At 47.8% G+C, this 23,775-nt stretch overlaps 1 protein-coding gene across 1 annotated transcript in view; it reads left to right on the forward strand.

Annotated features, from left to right (window-relative positions):
• NWD1 (NACHT and WD repeat domain containing 1) overlaps positions 1 to 23,775 on the forward strand; it is a 63,779-nt gene that overhangs the window by 36,392 nt on the left and 3,612 nt on the right. Inside the window, exons 11-19 of the mRNA XM_029917846.1 lie at positions 31 to 139; positions 2,741 to 2,863; positions 9,248 to 9,456; positions 13,418 to 13,690; positions 15,423 to 15,513; positions 19,026 to 19,180; positions 20,420 to 20,696; positions 22,116 to 22,666; positions 23,585 to 23,690. Of these exons, the coding sequence (XP_029773706.1) occupies positions 31 to 139; positions 2,741 to 2,863; positions 9,248 to 9,456; positions 13,418 to 13,690; positions 15,423 to 15,513; positions 19,026 to 19,180; positions 20,420 to 20,696; positions 22,116 to 22,666; positions 23,585 to 23,690 (1,894 nt within the window). The remainder of the gene's footprint in view (positions 1 to 30; positions 140 to 2,740; positions 2,864 to 9,247; positions 9,457 to 13,417; positions 13,691 to 15,422; positions 15,514 to 19,025; positions 19,181 to 20,419; positions 20,697 to 22,115; positions 22,667 to 23,584; positions 23,691 to 23,775) is intronic.

The following is a 23,775-nucleotide window of genomic DNA, read 5'->3' on the forward strand; positions in this document are numbered from 1 at the left end:
CCGGCACTGGTGGGACAGCTGTGCCAACAGGCCCAGAACTGGTTCCGGATGTGCCCACATCCTGTGCTGATACCGCTGGCGGGGTTCCTCCAGCCGCCAGGAGGACCCCTCCGGGCAACCCTCACGGGCTGTCACAAGGGTGAGTCTCCTGCAAGGCTGCAAAAATCCGGCCAGGCCCCCTCATGCCCGAGGGCAGCGGGTGGCAGGTGTTCTGGCTGCTCTCAGGGGCTCTCCTCTGTCGGTATAGGGAGGCCCCAAGGGTCCCATCAGGGCAAGCCCTTGCTGTCTCATGCTGACTCCACTCTCTCTGCCCCCCAGGGACTGTAGATTACTAGTGTAAATACCACTAATGAGCCCAGAGCAAGGAGGTGCCAACTGACTCTAAGAATCGAATGCCCATCTTACAGATAGTTTCTGGGATGTACTGGCTCATGCTGGTAAGCCCAAAAGCTAGGGATTGTGCCCGACTGGCCCTTCAGAGGCTGGTGAAACTATGGATTCTCCCAGGACACCACAACGTCAGAGAGACAAGAGGACTCCTTCCCTGTTCTGTCCGTCCATCCATTCATCCATCATCCATCCACCCTCCCTCCATCCCTTCCTTCCTTCCATCCACCCATCTGTCCATTAGTTATCTTCCAGCACTCTGTCCACACCACTTATCTTTCCGTTTCTCTCCTCTGGACATCTTCCATCCACTCACTCACCCCATCACCCATCTACCAGGTGATTCATCTATCTACTCATCTAACACCCACCCACCCACTCACCACTTACCCAGCCAGCCACCTAGCTATCCACTCATGCCCCAGTCTACCTCCACTCATCCACCCACAATCTCTTGCATTATTAAAATGCCACCAAATACAATTAAGTTGTGGCTTAACTGTCAGTTATTGCGAGTCAGGCTATTTCTGTGCCACATGTCCCAGTAGGGAAAGCTACGCTCCCAAGACATAGTGCTTCCAAAACAGAAATTCTAAGAGACGAAGTACATACAGGGAGGGATTGATTTAGGGACAGCCTCTAGCATGCTGTGTCCGGAGGGATCTGAGACAGAATCTGGTTTAATGGGGAAGACGATCCTATTAGGTTACAGGTTCAGATGCTGTAACAAAGGACAAAAATAGCAGTGGCTTAAATAAAATAGTTCATTGCCTCCCACTCCCACATAACAATCCACACATAAGTGGAGGTAACACAGTGTCTCCAAGGTATCAGGTGTTAGAAATAAGCCCACTGCCCCAATCAAAGGAGGGACGCGGAGACTCCGAGCACGGCAAAGCTAGGCTTTAACCCACGTTCTTGCAAGAGCAGGTGTCGGATGGACTCGGACAGGTACAGCAGGCAATTTATGTCCTTGCGTGCAAGTCCCTCCCCTGGCTCCTCATTGGCTGAGTGCCACAGAGGTGACAGCCTTATCGGGAGGCAAGGCCCTTCCTGGATCCTCATTGGCTGAGTGCTACAGAGGTTCCAGCCTTACCCGGAAGTCGCCTATGCCCACATAAGGCACAAAGTATTCTGATTGGAACACTTTTACGTTCCTTGAGGTGACGCGGAGACGTCAGTGCTTTGGCGCATGCTCATTGCAAAGCCCACGAAAAATCCGGCTGCGAAACTCAGAAGGGATGAAGAACCAGGAAGTGAAGTGTCTAAGGGTTTGGGACGCCATTGTGTGTGCGGGGAGGAGGGGTTTTACGTATTTCCAATAGGCTGTAAACCTACTGTCCGCTAGACAGCACAGCTTTTATTTGGTATTTCTGAAGATGAATCAGTGCTCGCTCCGGCAGCACATATACTAAAGATGAATCATCTCCCTTACTTCTCACATCAGGGACCTAGACTCCCAATCTTGTTGTCTGCTCTTTTCAGTGTGAAACTTCCGTTTGATGGCTCTACAGTGGCTGTTCCCGCCCTTACCTTTCAGCCAGTGAAAAGTGGGAAGGGGAGGGGGGCTGGCAGACCCCTTCCCTCTGAGGGTGTGGTCTAGAAGCAGAATTTATCACCTCCGTGAGAGGTGTCTTCATTGGTAAGAACTTGGCCATCTTCAGCTGCAAGGGAGCCTGGGAAATACGGCCTTTGTCCGGGTGAATGCTACTCAGCTAACACTCAGCTGTGGGCTTTGTTATGAAAAGCCTGACGGAATGGCTGTGGGGGACAGGTCAGGGCAGTGACTGACTAGGAAGTTACAGTCACAGGGAAGTTTTTGTTTTTGCCATCCCCAGGGTAGGGAGACGTTTTGTGTTCCAGACCCACTGTGCCTCTGTAGGAGCCCTACTTACGTCAAAGCTCAGACAGTTCCAACCCGCTCGGGGCTTCAGTGTTTTCATTAGTTAACTGAGAAGTCTGAGTTCACATTTCCAAGGTCACACAGTGAGTGACCAGAGAAAGAAAGGAAGGGAGGGAGGAAGGAAGGAAAAAAGGAAGGAAGGAGGAAAAGAAAAGAAAGAACAGGGGCGCCTGGGTGGTTCAGTTAGTTAAGCGTCCATCTTCAGCTCAGGTCATGATCTCACGATCTCATGATCCCTAAGAGCAGTATAAACCTTACAGTCGAGCTCCGAACCTGGCGTCTGACAGTGCTAGAACTTTCTAGGTGTGTGGCTCTGGCCGAGGGACTGAATCTGTGCCTCAGTTTCCCCATCTGTGAAGCGGGGGGCGGGGAGGGGCATTAGAGGACCCCCCGGCTGAGCATCGGGGCACGGGAGCTGACGTGGCCGCGGTTTTCTCTGCGTGACTGCAGGTGTCACCGCCATGGCGTGGAGCGTGGAGGAGAAGCTGCTGGTCATCGGCACCCAGGACGGCGTGGTGGCCGTGTGGGACACGGAAGAGGAGCAGGTGGCCCATATCCTAACGGGACACACAGGTGAGGCTTGGGGAGTGAGCTTCATTAGCAGGATAAAGAAGATTCCAGTGGAATATTTTAAAATATCAAAATGAATGCAAAAAAAAAAAATCCACCACTAAAAAATATCAAGCTGTCTTAAAGACAGGAATTTGGCAATAGCGCCGTGCCAAGCCATATGGGAGCCAAGGGCAACACGGAAGCTCAGTGATTTGGCACCTCCTTCAATTTGGCACCCAAGATGAGTGCCTGCCTCACTCGCCTTAACACTGGCCCGAGTCAGATGCAGGTACTTGGGAAAGTGCAGTGTAGATTGTAATCAGGGCCATGGGATGTCTGAGCGACAATACTCAAAGTGACCGACTTAGGGCAGTTAGGGAGAGCATTTCTCCCAGCTGGGGATGACTCAGCCGAAACGCAAAGAGGGTGAAGAAAGAAGCGTGCAAAGGGCAGGGAGCCAGGGAGAGGAAGGACCTCTCAGCAGTGGCAAAGCAAGCCCAGGGCCAAGGACGCGGAGAAGGGAAGGAGGCTGCCGTGTTTATAGAAAATCAAGGTGGTCGGGAGACATGATATCCAGTGAAAGAAGCCAGTCACAAAAGCCACAGTACGATTTGTTTACACAAAATGTCCAGAACAGGCAGATCCAGAGACACACAGAACAGATAAGTTGTTGCAAGTTGGGGAGGGAGGAACGGAAAGTGATTGCTCTTGAGGACCCGGTTCCTCTCAGGGGTGATGGAAACGTTCTGGAATCAGAGGTAAGGGTTGCACAGCACTGCGAATGTATTAGATGCCACTGAATTTACACACCTCCAAATGGTTTAAATGACAAGGAGAGAAAGGGGGAGGGAATGCCAGCTTTTTGAGATTTTGAAAATGCTCTAAATGTGGACTGTGGTGATGGCTTCACAGCTCTGTGACTCTGTGACCACACAAAGAGCAACGAATCGTAACGTTGTACGTGGAATGGGTGAATTTCATGCTCATGAATGATATCTCAATAAAGATGTTAAAACTATTTTATCATTATGGGGCATCTGGGTGGCTCAGTCCATTGAGCAACGGACTCTTGATTTCGGCTCATGTCATGATCCCGGTGACGTGGGATGGAGCCCCGAGTCAGGCTCTGCAATGAGCATGGAGCCTGCTTAAGATTCTTTCTCCCTCTGCCCCTCACTCACTTGCACATTCTCTCTCTCTCTCTCTCTCTCAAATAAAAAAATACATATACCACTGCAATCAAAGTATGTACACTGTTTTAGGTTTTTTCTCAACATTTTGCCATAACCAATCTTTTATTTCCATTGAATTTTTAATGTTTATTTTTGAGAGAGAGAGAGAGAGAGAGACAGAGAATGAGTGGGGGAGGAGCAGAAAGAGAGGGAGACACAGAATCCGAAGCAGGCTCCAGGCTCACGGGGCTCGAACTCAGGAACTGCGAGATCTGAGCTGAAGTCGGTGCTCAACTGATTGAGCCCCCTAGGCACCCCCCAGTGAATCTTTTTTTAACCAACTTTATTGAGGTGATATTGACAAACCATTTTACCTGTGCTAAGTGTATATATAACACAACGATTTTTAGTAGATTTATTGAGTTGTGCAACCATCTGCCTAACCCTAGAACTGTCCATCACCCCGAGGAGTCCTCTTTGCGCTGCCTGCACACTGCAGACGATATTTCCACCCCCAGCCCAGCCCCGGGGCCACCACCGATGTGCTTCCTGGGTCTGTCAGCTTGCCTTTGCTGGACATTCCATGCCAAGGAATTGCACACTATTGTGATCTTTCTGCACCTGCCTGCGGTGCGTGAGGCTCATGCTCATGGCTGCCTGTGGCCATCGTTTGTTCTCTGCGTGGATGAGTCCGTTCCACAGTCTGGAAGGAACAAACAGCATTTATATCAGTCGGAGGTCATTTACATTGTTTCCAATTTGAGGCTGTCAGGAGTCTTGCTGCTATGATCTGTCCATGTCACATTTATCATGTTTCAATGCAGCAAAATATTTCATTCTACTCAACAGATCATGTCCCAGCATGTATTAAATGATTTTTAAAATTTATTTTATTTTGGGGCGCCTGGGTGGCTCAGTTGAATGGAGGTCTGACTTCGGCTCAGGTCACGGTCTCACGGTTCGTGAGTTCGAGCTCTGCATCAGGCTCTGTGCTGACAGCTCAGAAGCTAGAGTCTGCTTCAGGTTCTGCATCCCCCACCCCCGCCCGTCCCCTGCTCACTCTGTCCCTTTCTCTCTCAAAAATAAAAATAAAAAATTAATTTATTTCATTTATTTTTGCTATTTAGGCTATTTCTAGTGTTCTGCTTTTATGGAAAACACTGTGATGAATTTCTTTTTACTCTCATCAACATTTTTTCCCTTCTGTTGAATATTCCAGTGAGTAGGAGTTTTGAACTCGAGGATGTGAGCATTGGTATGGGTTTTGAGAAGTGGTATCTTATTGCTTCCCCAACAGGCTATGTATATGTAACAGAATAACACCCCCCAACCCCAAAACCTCAGGTTTCTCAACATATTTTTTTCCCCCAAGAGCTGGGAGTGAGGTGGGTATTTGCAGAGTATCTGTCAGATTCCGTTCATGTTATTATCGTCAGGATGGCTGGTTTCACATAGGTCTATCCGGTATTTGTGTTTCTGTGCATGAGGGCCGTCTGTTCAGGATCTGAACCCGTTACCCATGGACCTTGACCCATTTTGTAAAAAGTCATCAAACTCTTATTATTTGCAATTAGGAACACTCGGTAATCAGCTTACTGACAAAACGGAAGGCGTCACAGGCACATGTAATCAGGAGAGTGCAAATCTCCCACCACACGCTGGCAAGCTGGAGGGGGTTTGCGTGGCTCGCCAGAGCAAACACAGCCCTTAGTAAATATTACAGCATAGATGCTTACGGTTCAGTCAGTTCTATTAAAACAAGGTAATAGGGGCGCCTGGGTGGCTCAGTCAGTTAAGCCTCCGACTTTGGCTCAGGCCAGATCTCACGTTCGTGGGTTCGAGCCCCGCGTCGGGCTCTGTGCTGACAGCGAGCTCAGAGCCTGGAGCCTGCTTCCGGTTCTGTGTCTCCTTCTCTCTCTCCCCCTCCGCCTCTCGTGCTCTGTCTCTCTCTGTATCAAAAATAAATAAAACATTAAAAAAAAGTTAAAAAAAATAAACATAAGGGTATTCCTTATAAAAAAAATAAAACAAGGTAATAAATATTCAAAACTCATCACTTTCTTTTTTTTATGTTTACTTATTTTGAGAGAGAGAGAGAGAGAGAGAGAGAGAGAGAGAATCCCAAGGAGAATCTCAAGCTAGGAGCGTGGATTCAACCTGGGGCTTGAATTCACGAGCTGTGAGATCATGACCTGAGCGGAAACCAAGAGTCAGACGCTTAACCTTAACCGACTGAGCCACCCGGGCGCCCCAAAACTCATGCCTTTCAAAGCATTATACTACACTTCATGACCTGTGCCTGGCAACCGTACCGTAAGGTGGAAATGGGCTGCTACCGAGCTCTCTTCACAACCTTACTTATATTCAATGAGGTCATGTTAGTGGCTTGAAATCAACCATGGGCGGGAATAGTTACACCAAGGAAATTGACAAAATGCCACAAGCCAGGGCTTTCCCCAACCCCTTTGGAGAGTCAATTATTAATCATTCATCAGCATATTGTTTTAGTCCCTTCCGCCAGCAGGTGTTGGGTAGACACAGATACACACAGTTTTCTATACAGTCACATAAGCTTTTGCAGTATAACCTTTTGGTTTTTTTCAGTTAACATCACATAGTTTGCCTCTTTCCGTATTATGTGTGTATCTCCAATTCATTCTAACTGTGACATAGTGTTCCACATACGGAGATGTTTTGTAACACATTACTATTTATAAAACTTTCGGTTGAAAAATACCCAAACCATAACAAATCAAAATTACCCACTGTCCTACTGTCCTTGGAATTATAAAGAAGTAAAACTCCGTTTAGTCTCCCCCACCCTTCAGTCGCCATGGAAGTGATCGGTAGTCAGAGTTTGTTAAATGCCAGAAGCAATTTTTTTCTAGGCTTATGCAGACATAGCTCTGAATAAGTTCGTGTACTTTGAGTTTTTGTGAAAAGCAGATGGTGCTATTTTATACGCTGGGCTGTAACTTGCTTCGGTTGCAGTATATTTTAGCATATGTAATGTAGCGACTGAGAACTTTGGTTCTGGGCTGGATTCTGGCTCCACTACTTAATAATGATGTGGGTTTTTTTTTTATTTTTAATGTTTATTTATTTTTGAGAGACAGAGAGAGACAGAGCATAAGCAGGGGAGGGGCAGAGAGAGGGAGACACAGAATCTGAAGCAGGCTCCAGGCTCTGAGCTGTCAGCATAGAGCCCAGTGTGGGACTCGAACCCACGAGCTGTGAGATCATGACCTGAGCCGAAGTCGGATGTTTAACCAACTGAGCCCCCCAGGCACCCCTAATCATGTGGTTTGGGATAAGTAAATATACTCCACTGTGCTCAGTTTCCATATCTATACACTGGGATAATAATAGTACCTCACAGAATTTTTTTTATGAGATTAAAGGAGTTTAATGCATGTAAACTACTAACCACTATGCTTGGCACACAGCCCTCAGTAAGTATTGGCTGTTGTAATAATTTACTGTCATTAGGTGTATATATACGTCTATCTTATTATTTCTAGTGGCCGTGTAATATTCATTATATGGATACGCCATATTCTCTAACAACTCCCTTTTCATAAACAAGTTGTTTGCAATTTTCTTTTTATAAGAAAATACTGCAATTAACATCCTATATCTTCACCCACTTATGCTATTATTTCTGTAAGAGACATTCTTTTTTCAAATTTTTTATTGTTTATTTATTTTTGAGAGAAAGAAAGAGTGTGAGCCGCAGAGGAGCAGAGAGAGAGGGAGGCATAGAATCGGAAGCAGGCTCCAGGCTCTGAGCTGTCAGCCTGATGCGGGGCTCGAACTCAGAATAGCGATATCACGACCTGAGCCGAAATCAGATGCTCAACCAGCTGAACCACCCAGGTGCCCTTCTATAAGACACATTCTTAAAAGTGGGATTTCTGAGTCAAATTGTATATACATTTTTCCTTTTTCCCTTTTTTTCTGAGCATTTTATTTTGAAATAATTCTAGACTCATAAGTTGCTAAAATAGTGCAGACAAGTCCTGTACACCCTTTATCTACCATAGAAATGCTCACATCCTACAGTTCAAGACTCCTACTCACTGGAAATACTCAACCGAAGGAAAAAGTGTTGATGAGAGACTTTGCTGAATTCATGGATCAGTTCTAGCAGTTTTTGGTGGACTCTTTTGGGTTTTCCATATAGAGTATCATGTGATCTGTGAAGAGTGAAAGTTTGACCTCCTCCTGGCGGGTGCAGATGCCTTTTATTCCTCTGTGTTGTCTGATTGCTGAGGCCGGGACTTCCGATACGATGTTGAATCACAGTAATGAGAGTGGACAGCCCTGTTGTGTTCCTGACCTTAGGGGGAGAGCTCTCAGTTTTTCCCCATTGAGGATGATATTGGGTCGTTCACATATGACTTTTATGATCTTGAGGTACAGTCCTTCTATCCCTACTTTCTTAAGGGTTTTTATCAAGAAAGGATGCTGTATTTTGTCAAATGCTATCTCTGCATCTATTGAGAGGATCATGTGGTTCTTGTCCTTCCTTTTATTGATATGATGAATCACATTGATTGTTTTGTGGATATTGAACCAGCCCTGCATTCCAGTATAAATCCCACCTGGTCGTGGTGAACAATTTTTTTAAATGTATTATGGGATCTGGTTGTCTAGTATCTTGTTGAAAATTTTTGCATCTATGTTTATCAGAGAATTTGGTCTATAGTTCTCCTGTTCAGTGGGATCTCTGTCTGATGTTGGAATTAAGGTAATTCTGGCTTCATAGAAAGAGTTTGGAAGCCTTCCTCCTATTTCTATTTTTTTGAACAACTTCAAAAGAATCGGTGTTAACTCTTCCTCAGATGTTTGGTAGAATTCCCCTGGAAAACCATCTGGCCCTGGACTCTTGTTTTTTGGGAGATTTTTGATTACTAATTCAATTTCTCTACTGATTATGGGTCTGTTCAAATTTTCTATTCCTTCCTGTTTCCATTTTGGTAGTTGATATGTTTCCAGGAATTTGCCCATTTCTTCCGGATCACCCATTTTATTGGTGTATAATTGCTCATCATATCAATTGTTGCAACTCTTAATTTAGTTTTGCCACATTCCGTATTTGTAATTTGGTTATGATCGAAGCCATCGTCTTTTTTTTGGTAAGCCAAGAATTTCCAAACCACCAGGCATTGGGTAGTTGGAAGGTCAAAATGTTTTTAGCTAACGTATTCTCCCCGACCCTGGTCCACTGCAGGAGAGGTGAAGTATGTGAAGGTGTTTGCCAAAGGGATGTTTGCCCTCTCTGCCTCCAAGGATCACACACTGCGCTTGTGGAACCTACTGTCCGGCCAGGAGAAATTCACCATTTGGGATGGAGACTCAAAACATCCCATTCAACCTGAGACCTGGAGTCTTCACTTGGATGAAACAGAGAAGGTTGTGTATTTGGCAACTGGCTCAAAGGTAACAAACACCTGCCCCTGTTTGCAAAGGAAAGAGACCAGAGCTTTCCAAGACGGCATGTGCTGTTTCTATAAGGAGGGGCTCCCTGTTGGGGGTGGATGTAAACAGGGGTATACAACCACTTGATAGGATGCTACCAGGGGTTTCAAACGTTACAACTGGATTAGATGATCTTGATAGTTCTTTCTGACCCCTCTGAAGAATTGAGAACTTTCATCTTTTTTAACTTGGTCATTTTAGTGCATCCCACAAACCTTGATATGTCATATTACCATTTGCATCCAGTTTAAAATACTTTCAGATTTCCCTTTTGATTTGTTCTTTATCCCATGGGCCACTTAGAAGTGTGCTATTTGAGGGACACCTGGGTGGCTCAGTTGGTTAAGTGTCCAACTTCAGCTCAGGTCATGATCTTATATTTTGTGAGTTCGAGCCCCATGTCAGGCTCTGTGTTGACAGCTCAGAGCCTGAAGCTTACTTTGTATTCTGTGTCTCCTTCTCTCTCCGCCCCTACCCCCCTCATCCTGTCTCATAAATAAATAAACTTAAAAACATTTTTAAAAATTTAAAAAAAAAGAAGTGTGCTATTTGGGGTACACAGGTCATGATCTCACAGTTTGTGGGTTCAAGCCCCACATCGGGCTCTGTGCTGACAGCTCAGAGCCTGGAGCCTGCTTCAGATTCTGTGTCTCCCTTTCTCTGCCCCTCCCCAGCTCATGCTCTGTCTCTCAAAAATAAATAAATGTTAAAAAAAATTAAAAATAAAAAAGAAGTGTGCTATTCATTTCCAGATATTTGAAAGGTTCCCAGATAGCTTACCTCCCCCCCAGCCCAAACTTAATTTCATTTGTATGATGAATCCTTTCAAATGTATTGAGATTCATTTTATGACCTTTTTTTGATAAACATCCCACATGCAACTGAAAACAGTATGTATCCTGCTGTTATTCCTTTATGTCAATTATAAGCCTATGGTCTGATTGTTTTATGGATAGAGCCACATAGAGTAGTGAGTGAAAGCTTAGTAACTAAAGGCTTGGCGAAAAATCTCCAGCTAACTCCCAGGTGACTTCTTGGCAAGCTGAGTGATCATATCACCTTACCTCTCTGCCTCCATTCTTCATCTACCAGATGACATAATGGACTAAAACATTTGGCATAGTGCTTGGTACATAGTAAGCACCCAATAATTAGTAGCTATTAAGTATTATATTTTATTAATCAATGCCAGTTGTTAATATAAGTAATATTGGTAGCTCATAAGCGATGCTGTCCCGTGTGGGGCATCACCAGATGTGGCTACTGAGCACTTGAAATGTGCCTATTCTGACGCCAAGAGATGTTCCCTGAACCGCGCTGAGTTGCAAATCCCTAGAATTAAGAAGCCCAATGTGGTTTTTATGAAAAGATCAAAGGTAGGGGCGCCTGGGTGCCTCAGTCGGCTAAACGTCCGGCTTTGGCTCAGTCATGATCTCACGGTTTGTGGGTTTGAGCCCCGCATCAGACGCTTTGCTGACAGCTCAGAGCCTGGAGCCTGCTTCTGATTCTGTGTCTCCCTCTCTCTCTGACCCTCCCCTGCTCATGCTGTCTCTCTCTCTCTCTCTCTCTCTCTCTCTCTCAAAAATAAATTAAAAAACATTCAAATATATATATTTAAAAAAGAAATGTGCCTATTCTGAATTGAGATGTGCCCTAAGTATAAAACACACACTGCATTTCAAAGCCTTAGTATCATAAAAATGATATAAAGTATTTCAACAATTTTATATTGACTACATGTTGAAATGACAACATTTGGACCTATGGGTTCAGTAAAATATATTATTTAAATTGATTTTCCTTGTTTCTTTTTCCTTTTTTTTAAACATTTTTTTATTTTTGAGAGAGACACACACACAAAGAGTGAGCAGGAGAGGGTCAGAGAGAGAGGGAGACACAGAATCAGAAGCACGCTCCAGGCTCTGAGCAAACGGTCAGCACAGAGTCTGACGCAGGGCTCGGACCCACAAACTGTGAGATCATGACCCCAGCTGAAGTTGGCCGCTTAACCATCTGAGCCACCCAGGTGCCCCTCTTTTTACTTAAAAAAAATGCTTATTTTATTATCCAAAGCAGGCTCTAGGCTCCCAGCTGTCAGCACAGAGCCCAACGTGGAGCTCAAACCCACGAACTATGAGATCATGATGTGAGCCAGAGTCATATGCTTAACAGACTGAGCCACCCATGGGCCCCTAAATGTTTATTTTATTTTTGAGAGAGAGTGAGCAAACACATGCCCCGGCACACAAGCAGGGGAGGGACAGAGAGACAGAGGATCTGACGCAAGCTCTGAGCTCTCAGCAGAGAGCAGGGTGTGGGGCTCAAACTCACAAACCGTGAGATCATGACCTGAGACTGAGCCCCCCAGGGACCCTTCTTACTTTTTAAAAAGTGACTAATAAAAAATGTAAAGCCACATGCAGCTTGCCTTATATTTTTACTGACGGTGTGGGCTTAAGTATCAGAGAGGTGTTGGTTGATTTCAAAACTGGTTAAAGAAATCATTTTCATATCAGCAGAAGTTTGGAAAATACAGTAAAGAAATTAGAGATGATCACAAATAATTGCCAAGACAACCACTGTTCACACTGACGTGATTTTATTTTATGTGGTGTGTGCGTCTGTGTCTAACACAAAACGGGGCTAAAACCATATATAAAGCTATAGATGCAGTTGTATAAGTCTGTTTCTATTTGTCCATGACCTTAAGCATTCTTCAGAAACAGCGTGCTTAGTGACTTCGTAAGATTTCCTTGCATGATTCCACTGTACTCTATTTAACTGATCCCTTACGACTGGACAGATAAGTTGTTTCCAGTTCTTTGCACTTTCAAATAACCGAGGCAACATTCCTTCTACTTAGATCTTTCTATCTCTCCACATTTCTTTAAAGTAAACCCCAGGGGCGCTTGCGTGTCTCAGTCGGTTACGCATCTGACTTCGGCTCAGGTCATGATCTCCTGGTTCGTGAATTCGAGCCCCGCATCCTGCTCTGTGCTGACAGCTCGGAGCCTGAAGCCTGCTTCAGATTCTGGGTCTCCCTCCCTGCCCCTCCCCTGCTCACATACTCACTCCCTTCCTCTCTCAAAAATAAATAAACATTAAAAAAAATTTTAGAGTAAACCCCAAAAGTAGAATTACTGGGCAAATACTTACTATTTAAGTGGTTACTGACATGCTCTGTCTCTCTCTGTATCAAAAATAAATAAAACATTAAAAAAAAAAAGGGGGCGCCTGGGTGGCTCAGTCGGTTAAGCCTCCGGCTTCGGCTCAGGTCAGATCTCACGTTCGTGGGTTCAAGCCCCGTGTCAGGCTCTGTGCTGACAGCCAGCTCAGAGCCTGGAGCCTGCTTCCGGTTCTGTGTCTCCTTCTCTCTCTGCCCCTCCCCCTCTCATGCTCTGTCTCTCTCTGTATCAAAAATAAATAAAACATTAAAAAATAATAATAAATGGTTACTGTCAATTAAAAAAGGTACTTTTTCTAGTGAGGTTAAATATGAACCCTTCTTTAATCAATAATTCCTTGAGGGGCACATATACGTGAATGTATACGGCGTGGCTGACTTTGCTCCCATTTTTAAGAGTGTGACTTTGGAGAAATTTTAGATTCGTGGAAAAGTGATAACACTATTCACAATATCAACAAAATATCTTACATAACCAGGCTCCATTTGCCCCAGCTAAGGCGTTAATATTGGTGATTTCTATCAGCCTCACTCACACTTTTTACTTGGATTGCATCGTCCTTTTGCTGTTCTAGGATCTAATCCAGGATACCTCTCCCGTCTGCCTTTTTTGGAACTACCAGGGTTGAAGACAAAATGCACGCACCACGAAAAAGCGCGGGTTTTGCATTGGCCTCTGGAAAACCTGCAACCTAGGTCTCTCACTGAGGTTTCCCTTCCTGTTCACGATTCCGTTAGGTCAGCGCGTGGAATCTAGAAACCGCAGAACTGGTGTTCCACATCCTGGGAGACCCCTCTGACCGCTGGCTGCTCACAGCGGTGCTGGCTTCCCGGGCCACACTGCTCGCCGTGTCTCAGCATGGCGTGGTCAGTCTGTGGAGCTCAGCCACGGGGAAGCCCCAGGGGAGACGGCCTTTATCCGGAATCAAGGAAGAAACGCCTACCTGTGGGGTCTCGGTCCAGAAGCAAGAGAAGATGGTCACAGGGTTTAGCAAAGGCTCCATCTGCCTGGTAAGCCGCTTTGCTGGAGGGGGCTCTCGCATTACTTGGCTCCCAGTGTCCCACACGTCGGGAGAAACCACTTTACCTCTGATTATTTGTGAGAGAGAGAGAGAGAGAGAGAGAGAGAGAGAGACAGAGTATGAGTAGGGGAGGGGCAGAGACAGAGAGGGAGACAGAGAATCTGAAGCAGGCTCCGGGCTCTGAGCTGTCAGCACAGAGCCCGACGCAGGGCTCGAACCCACGAACCGTGAGATCACGACCTGAGCCCAAGTCGGACACTTAACCGACTGAGCCACCCAGGCGCCCCTACCTTTGATCTTTTCATAAAATCCACATTGGGTTTCTTAATTCTAGGGATTTGCAACTCAGCGCGGTTCAGGGAACATCTCTTGGAGTCTCCTGGGGGTTGGCCGATGTGGGTCATTGTTGGCACTCGGTCCTAACAAAAGTGTCTCTAGACATTGCCAACTGTCCTTGGCCGGTGAGGGTGGCACAAAACTGCCCTCCCCACCCTTTCAGAACCACTGCCCCAGACACGTTAAGTGAAAAAAGCAAACTTGAAGAACAGTATCTGTGACGGATGGTGCCAATGAGGATGGCCGTGTGGATATTCACCTCTGCAAGCAGGTGCTCAGCAGAGTGGACAACGGTCCCTTCTGGGGAGAACGGGGAGTGGCAGGAAAGGTGGAGGGTGGTCACGGTGTGCTCTGAATACTTCTTTCCCCCCGTCTTATGTGGTATTATTTAATGTTTTAAGTTTTGTTTATTTATTTATTTTTTAATGTTTTTATTTATTTTTGAGAGACAGAGAGAGAGACAGCGTGAGCAGGAGAGGGTCAGAGAGAGAGGGAGACACAGGATCCGAAGACAGGCTCCAGGCTCTGAGCTAGCCGTCAGCACAGAGCCCGATGGGGGGCTTTAACCCACGAACCGTGAGATCGTGACCTGAGCCGAAACCGGACGCTCAACCGACTGAGCCACCCAGGCGCCCCTAAGTTTTAAAAGAAACATTATTTTTTAGTCAGCAGTTTAAAAAAACCACGGCAATAACCATGAGGAAATTCATTTCTCATGCCCCCACTAAATGAAGGTGAAAAAAAAATTTTTAATTGGCTTGGATTGGTGCAAGCAACTCACTTTTCTTGGCCCCCTCCGCGTCCCGTCTGCGCCCCTCACCGAGATATCAAACATAAAGTTTTGGCTCATGGCCTGGTGGCTGTCAGAAACTCAAAAATCAGTAGCTGAGAAACCAGTTTGGGGCTGTATATTAACTAACAACAATTTAAATTTAAAAAATAGTCAGCTGAATTGGGGCCGCAGGATTGAGGAAAGAACCATCCCTTAGATCTGAACAAAATCAGTCCTGCAACTCGGGAATGGGGAGAAACTGGTGTTTCGATCTTTTTTGAGATCTCCGAGTTCCTCTGGGAGCAGGAAACAAGTGCCGGAATGTTCTCCAGGTGCCTAAGCTGAAACAGTATCGACAGTAGTAATAGTAGATGGCACGTTGGGAGGGCTGACTATGCAGGTCGGGGGAACTGTTCTGCATGATTCCTAGCCCATGACGGTCCCATGTGGTCGTCCGGTATCATCGCCCATTTAACATATGCGGAAACTGAGGCACCCAAGGGCTAAGGAATTTGCTTCATAGCTGGTGAGTGGCAGAGCCTTGCGTCCAGGCTCCTGACCCTGGACCCTTAACCCTGTAGAAGTGCTTGATGGCCATCTTGACTTTGCACAGATTTCCCCCGAAGGAGACAGGCTGCTGGAGAAGCTTCCGGAAGCCGTGAGGTTCCTGGTAGTCTCTGAAGACGAGTCCCTTCTCGCTGCAGGTAGTGTCTGACTCTTATTTGGAGCTGTGTGGGGGAGGGGGGCAACTCTGGATTAGGTTGGAAGTGGAGAGGGGTTTGGGGCCAGGGGTGCAGTCCTAGACCCGTGGCTGGCAAACCTGTTCTGCAGAAGGCCACAGACCCGGGGGTCTCTGTCCCGCCTGTAATGTGAACCCTCCACAGATGGTATTTCAAGTGGGTGTGGCTGTGTGCCACTTGGACTTTGTTGTGGATTTGGATTTCGTATCATTTTCACGGGTCACAAAATAGTAATCTTATTTTTATTTTTTTTTTCAACCATTTAAAACCATAAAGGGGTGCCTGGGTGGCCCAGTCAGTTAAGCGTTTGGCTTTGGCTCAGGTCATGATCTCACAGTCCGTGGGTTTGAGCCCCACGTCGGGCTCTATGCTGACAGCTCAGAGCCTGGAGGCTGCTTCGGATTCCGTGTCTCCCTCTCTCTCTGTCCGTCCCCTGCTCATGCTGTCTCTTTCTCTCTCAAAAATAAATAAAACATAAAAAATTTTTTTTAATTAAAAAATAAAAAATAAAACCATAAAAACTGTCCTTCACTCCAAGGTCACGCAGAAATAGATGCTGGGCCAGTTTTGGCCAATGGGCTGTGGCTTGCCCTGTTTAGGACAAATCTAACCTTTCTGCACTTCCAGTTCATTATCCTTGAGATGAGGGTGCTTATCTCTGCACCTGTAGTCACGGAGATTAAGGGGTGCCGCGTGAGAGGATGGGGTGCTCTCAGGGGGGAGCAGCCACGGAACCCTTGCTTTTAGGGGCTTCTGGGCCAGCAGGAAAGGTGGATAAGGAGATGGCCACAAGAGTGGTTGGTGCTAGGGGCGCCTGGGTGGCTCAGTTGGTTGAGCATCCGACTTCAGCTCACATCATGATTTCGAGGTCTGTGGGTTCAAGCCCAGCATCGGGCTCTGTGCTGACAGCTCAGAGCCTGGAGCCTGCTTCGGATTCTGTGTCTCCCTCTCTCTCTGCCCCTCCCCCGCTCACGCTCTGTGTCTCAAAATAAAATAAAAAATAAAGACATAAAGAATGGTTGGTGCTATAAGCAGATGGGCATCACGGTGAGCAGTTCTGTCACCCACACTGTGTGACAATGATTCTGACCGGGAAGCTCGCCCAGGCTGGGTGGGCAGGATTTTTCCTGGGAGTTGGTTATCGAGACACAGCTGACCTGCCCCGCACTGACCTCGTCTCCCGGCACCCCTGAGGTCAAGCTGATACTGCGTGTCCCAACACTCCCACTGCAAATCACATGTGAGCATTGGCCTTCCCGAGTGGCCCTGAGGCCTCAAGTAAAACAAAGACACTTTTTTTTAACCTTTATCTTTGAGAGATAGGGAGAGAGAGCACAAAAGGGGGAAGGGCAGAGACGGAGGGGGATGGAGGATCCAGAGCGGCTCCCTGCTGACCACACAGAGCCTGACACAGGGCTCAAACTCATGAACTGTGGGATCCTGACCTGAGCCGAAGTTGGAGGCTCAACTGGCTGAGCCACCCAGGTGCCCCTCAAGGACATTTTTTTTTTTTACATTTTATTTATTTTTGAGAGACAGAGAGAGAGGGTGAACAGAGGAGGGGCAGAGAGAGAAGGAGACACAGCATCCTAAGCAGGCTCCAGGCTCTGAGCTGTCACGACAGAGCCCGACTTGGGGCTCGAAACCATGAACCGTGAGATCATGACCTGAGCCAAAGTCGGAGGCTCAACCAACTCAGCCACCCAGGTGCCCCAGGGACACGTACCAAGCAGGACATTCCAAGGGCTTAGAGGGCCCCTCTCAGGAGGCTGGCAGGGCCCAAAGCATTCGTGTGCAGAACACACAACCCGGGCCTGTCGAGTGCATCCTTTCCGGTACTCGAATGGGATACAGACATCCTGGGACAGCTGATCTCCCGATGCACTCGAGCCGTCTCCCGTAACATCCTTCTCTGTGAGCCTCAGGTTCAAGGATAGTTCAATAAAACAATGGCATGGAGGCCCTGGAGAGGCAATAAGGTGGACTGACAGCCCCAGCTGACTTGACTCAGGGGTTTCCCGGAGGCGACACTGGGCTAGTGCAGGCGGGGTGCATAGCACAGAGTCCCACGCCATCTGTGCCCCCCCCCGCCCCCCGCCGTCCTAGCCTCGGAAGACCCGCATGATCTGGCTTTGGACCACTTTCCTGCACTGCTGGGGACTCTTTTAACAAAACACGTTCACCCAGCCCATATTTAGAACACAAATGAGCAAGCCCCCTTGGGTGGGGTGCCTGGTAAAATATAGAACACCCAGTTAAATTTCAGATAAACAACAAATCAACTTTTCAGTATAAGTATATGTTGTGTAATCTCTGGGATATACTTCTGCTCATAATAACAATTTCTCTGTTTATCTGAAATTCTAATTCAATGTTTTGCTTTGCTTTGTGTTGAATCTCGAAGAGCTCTCCCTCCCTCCTCTCCCCTTCCTTCACTCTGCTCCCCCCGCACTGTGCTGCTCCTGAGACACACACAGGCCTTTCTACCTCCTGGTCATCCCAGGCCGTTCCCACCCTTCTAGGACCTGTCCCCTTCTCAAATGTCCGCTCAAAGGTCCTGTGGTCACTGTAAAAAACTACCACATAAATGTGGTGGCTTAAAACAGTAAAAATATCTTTCCTCACAGTTCTAGAGGCCAGAAGTCCAAAATCAAGATGTGGGCTGAGGCGCTTGGCTGGCTCAGTCGGTCGGTTAAGCATCCGACTCTTTGTTTCCACTCAGGTCATGATCTCACAGTTCGTGGGTTTGAGTCCCGCATTGGGTTCTGTGCTGATGGTGGGGAGCCCGTTTGGGATTCTCTGTCTCTCATTCTCTCTACCCCATCCCCTGCTCATGCTCTCTCTCTCCCACCTCTCTCAAAATAAATACATAGGCTTTAAAAAATTACTCAAAAAAATTAATGTGGGCAGGGTCGTAGTCCCTCCAAAGGAACCAGAGAAGAATCCTTTCTTGCCCCTTCTAGTTCCCGCCTTATGATTTGTGGCCACGTTTCACTGGTCTCTGCCTTTGTGCCTTCTCCGCTGTGCGTGTCTCTGTGTCATTTTTTTCTCATGGTAGCCAGTCCCCTGCCTTCACTGCCCTTATCACCAACTGTAACTGTTTTCTTGTCTTTCCTGTCCCCCTCTCTCCCTCCTTCCTCAAAGCCTATCTCCCTCATGTCCAGCTTCGTGCTGGGTCCTGGGATACCACGGGCGGCCCGAACAGGCAGCCCCAGCCTTCTGGAAACTAGTCTTGTGGTAATAAATGCCTTTGCTGTTTTCTGCGAGGTTATTGATCGCTGTTGGCAGGGCCCCCCAACCCCACCCCGCGCTGCACTGACAACTCTAGGCAACGCGATGGGGGCGGCTGTGTCTCTCTTGTTCGCAACTGTGTTTAGTCAGTGCTCGAAAAAAATCTTTGTTGGCTGAACTGAATTACTGTCAAGCTCCTCCAGCCTCCAGGAATGAAAGGGATAATCCCGTCCCCGCCGTTTCAGGGTTTGGAAGGTCTGTGCGAATATTCTTGGCAGACTCACAGGGGTTTCATCGATTCATGGCCACCGACCTTGAGCACGAGGACATCGTGGAGACAGCCAGCTTTGGTCCTGAGAACAACCTGATTGTCACTGGGTCCCGGGACGCACTCATTCAGGTCAGAGGTCATCCTCACTCTGCCTCTGGAATAGAAAAGTGGGATTCTTTAGAGGGTCTTTTGGCTTTGAAATACAGAGATTCACAGAAACTGGTGAGGGCAAAACAGGGCGGGTCCCTGGGACGATGTGGGGGAGGGATCCGCTGAGACCCAGGAAGGACCCTTCCCACGGGACCTGAAAAACAGGGAGGATTTTGGTCTTCAGAGTGGAGCAGGGTTGGGAGGAAATGGGAGAGAATTCCCACTGAGCTCAAAGTTCTCACTCTGGTGGGGAAGTCACGTAATTGAGAGCAGTTCTCCAAGGTTCTGGCCCTAGGACCTCCTTCAAGATGTGGGTTATATCAATTCAATTTCTGTACTTATGTATTTGAACAAATGATTTATTTGGGGAATAGTTTTAGGGTTTACAGAAGAGTTGCCAAGCAAGTGCAGAGGGTCCCTGTGTGTGTATATTTACCTACTCCACACCCAGCTTGGCTCCACCTTAACATCTCATGTCACGTGAGCCCTTTATCAAAACTAAAAAATTGATATTGGGACAACGCTATTATTAACCGATCTACAGATTCTGTTCTAGTTTCACCAGCTTTCCCACAAATGGCCCCTTTTTCTTTATTCCAGGATCCAGTTTGGATCCCATGTTACCTTTAGTCTGTCCTGGTAAATACCACATTACAAATTAAAAATGAGGAAATCCGAAAATACTTCTCCATCGATTCATGAACATTACATGTCAATGTAATAGCACGCTTTTTTGAAAATCCTATAGTTTCTGAAACAAACAAAACTCCAGAGAAGAGTGGCATGATTGCACATTTTGACAAATCTCTTCCACGTCTGGCTCAATAGGAGACCATTGGCTTCTCGTATTCGATTCTGCCCTCTCTGATCTGGTGTGACATTGCATGTCCCACAGCTTCTGGAAAACTCAACCACTCACTTGAGAGAGGAAGAGAGTAGGAAAGGCAAATGGCTTCTTGAATTATGATGAAAACTGTTTTGTGTTTGCATGCCCTCCTGAAAATCCTCGAGGTACCCTCTAGGGGTTCCTTGGATCACACTTTGAGAACCACTATGGTAGTGGCTTGCTGTAGTAAGGGGAAGTTTGAGGGGGCAGAGAAGACCCTTGAACTCCAGCCTGAGAATTCACTCTTGGTGGACAAATGGGTTTATGCATATTTCTTAGCTATGACAGCATAAGGAGGAAGTCAGCTCTGGCTCTCTGCTGTCCATCCACAGGTGTGGAGTGTGTCAGAGCAGGGGACCCTGCTGGACATTCTGGAAGGTGTCGGAGCCCCTGTGAGCCTGCTGGCCTGGGGTGGGGCCTTGGTGGCGACTGCTTCGCAGCAGTCCTCATCTTTTAAAGTCTGGGACCTCACATCTGTTCAGAAGCCGAGGGTCGGTACCCCATTTCTGGATCGCACTGGCCTCACTGCGGTGTCACACAACGGAAGCTACGTTTACTTCCCCAAGATTGGGGACAAGAACAAAGTTACCGTTTGGGACTTAGCGGAAGGTTTGTATGAAATAAGCATGGCCATTTGTGCGGGTAAGAGCCAAAGCCCGGTCTGGGTCTGCTGGCGTCATTTTACTAGACACCATGTACAGGGCGGTTTAAACAACAGACATTTGTTTCTCATGGTTCTGGAGGCTGGGAAGGCCGAGGCCAAGGCCAAGGCGGATCGGTATCTGGTGACGGTGGCTTCCTGGTTGCAGATGGCCACTTTCTCATTATGTCCCCGAGCACAGAGAAAGAAGCGAGCTTTTGTGTCCCCTGTATAAAAGCACTAATCCTGTCATGGGGGCTCCGCCCTCATGACCTGATCACTCCCCAAAGCCCCCCTGCCAACACTATCACCTTATGGGCCCGGATTTTGACATGTGAATTTGGGGGGGGCACATTCAGCCCATAACACCCCCATAACTCCAGTCAGGTTGACAGTGGCTAATAGAAATCAGGACTTGATAAATTTCTAGCATGTGGGTAATTGACCATCTGGTTGTCATTCCCTGTTTTAGTTCAGGCTTCCCAGATGTGATGGGGATGTTTGCACGAGGGGTGTGTTGAGGGGAGTCCGGGAGGAAACCTGAGGCGGGGTGAGCAAAGCAGGCAGGAGCAGGGGGAGGGCTGGGCAAGGAGGTGGGCTCAATCTCATCCTACGGGGGCCCGGAGTATAAATTACACCTGTTCCATCTTGAAGCAAGAGAACTAGTCTTTCATATCCCCATATCAGGCCGTCACTGGCTGCAGCACAGCCCCCCAAGCATTTTGAGACGAGGGGTTCGCTTCACCTGAGGCCAGTGAGCAGCCTTCCATCTGGGTGCCCTGACTTGCAAAGGGGGTCACATCACCAGCTGTCTGCTGTAATCCCCATGGGGGCAGATGAAGGTACAGAAATCCCTTGTTAATGATAATATGAGAAGAGAGATTCACTCTCAGCTTCCTGCTTTCACAGATTTGGTTAGTGCTGGCCACGGGACCGGGCTCTGGGGTTGGCAGTGAGCAAGACCGACTAGGTGACAATGTTTGGAGCACTTGTGCGCTGGTTGAGGGGCAAAGCCCGAGAAAGTCATGGGGGAACGAGGTGGGGAATGAGATTCAAGTCTGCAAACTGAAGCCCGTGGGCCAGATCCGACACACACTGTCTGCGTGCGGCACGCGGGGGACTCCAACCTCAGGGTTAAGAGGTTAAGGGTTAAGGGCATACAGCCTGCAAGGCAAAAATATTTACTCTCCAGCCCTTTATAGACGTCTGTGAACACCCGGATGAGAGGTCACGTATGTCCACACGTCCGCTTGTCCCAATGGGTGTTAAGCAGGGCGGTGGGGGACACAGATGATAAAGGTGGGTTTAAAAACCCTTAAAAATAAGAAAACTGTGGAGCGAACCTGTCCCTCTGAGCCGTTCTTGATGCGACCTTCTCTCCATGGCAGGTGAGGAGAAAGACGCCCTGGACACCTCCAATGAGGTCAGGTGTCTGGAGGTGGCCCAGCAGGCCAATCTCCTCTTCACCGGCCTCGTTTCGGGGGTCGTCCTGGTGTTCCCCCTGAATTCCAGACAGGACGTGATGTGCATCCCCCCTCCCGAGGCCCGGAAAGCCATCAACTGCATGGCCCTTAGTCAAGACGAGAAGCACCTGGCCATCGCCTATGACAGCATCGTCCTGGTGCTGGACATCAGCCCCGGGGACCCCTGTCCGGTTATCGATGGGCCAATATACACCTTCTACACCCAGCTGCCCGAGACTCTCTCCAGCGTGGCCGTCCTGGCCGACTACCGCGTGATCTATGGCATGACCAACGGCGACCTCTTCCTTTACGAGTGCGCGAATTCCAAAGTGTTCCCTCTGGAGGCCCACGGGAGCCGGGTCACCTGTGTGCAGGTCAGCCACCAGGAGCAGCTGGCGGTCAGCGGATCCGAGGAAGCCTTGTTGTGTCTCTGGGACCTGCAGTCCTGCAAGTGGAGATTCGAGATGTGCTACACGGTGCGTGGCCCACACACCGCATGCAGGCTGGGTCCCGTGCTAGGGAGCTGACGACAGGTGTCCTGGATTAAGTGCATCCTGTGTGCCATCGCCCAGAGTCAGGAGCAGGGTGAGGCCAGTGAGAGGCATTCACCTTAAGAGCAGAGTTTAAGGGGCTGCCAAAAAGACTTGGAAATCAAGAGAGATTTTAATGCAATGTTTACAAAAATCAAAACAAATGCAAAAAATACACAGAAGAACAAAATATCTTTATTTTATTTTTTTTGAGAGAGAGTGTGAGTAGGGGAGGGACAGAGAAAGAGGAAGACAGAGCATCTGAAGCGGGCTCTGCACTGACAGCAGTGAACCCAACATGGGGCTCAAACCCACAAGCGGTGAGTTCGTGACCTGAGCTGAAGTCGGACCTTCAACCGACTGAGCCACCCAGGTGCCTCTGCATTTTTTTTAATGTTATATTTATTTTTGAGAGAGACAGAGAGACAGCATGAGCAGGGGAGGGTCAGAGAGAGAGGAAGACACAGAATCCGAAGACAGACTCCAGGCTCTGAGCTGTCAGCACAGAGCCTGACACCGGGCTCAAACTCACAAACCGCGAGATCATGACCTGAGCCGAAGTCAGACGCTTAACTGACTGAGCCACTCAGGCACCCCTCTGTTTTTGTTTTTTTGTTTTTTTTAAATTTTTTTTTTTGTTTTTATTTATTTTTGATACAGAGAGAGACAGAGCATGAGAGGGGGAGGGGCAGAGAGAGAAGGAGACACAGAATCCGAAGCAGGCTCCAGGCTCTGAGCTGTCAGCACAGAGGCCGAGGCAGGGCTCGAACTCACAAACTGTGAGATCCTGACCTGAGCCAAAGTCAGACACTTAACGGACTGAGCCACCCAGGCACCCTGAGGTCACCTTTTCTTTCTCAACAGAATTCTTACTGTAGAGGAGTCCAGTGTGTCTGCTTCTCCAAAGATGACAAGTATGTGTACGCAGGCTTGAAGGATCGCTCCATAATCGTCTGGAGTGTGCTGGATGGTAAGTAATTTTGCTTTGAGGGCATGACCAAGCTTAGATCTGGAGAGGAACGCCTTGTTCTGGGCTCTGGGCATTACAGGGCTCT

This window comes from Suricata suricatta, chromosome 12, assembly GCF_006229205.1.
Source record: "Suricata suricatta isolate VVHF042 chromosome 12, meerkat_22Aug2017_6uvM2_HiC, whole genome shotgun sequence".
NCBI classification, from domain to species: domain Eukaryota; kingdom Metazoa; phylum Chordata; class Mammalia; order Carnivora; family Herpestidae; genus Suricata; species Suricata suricatta.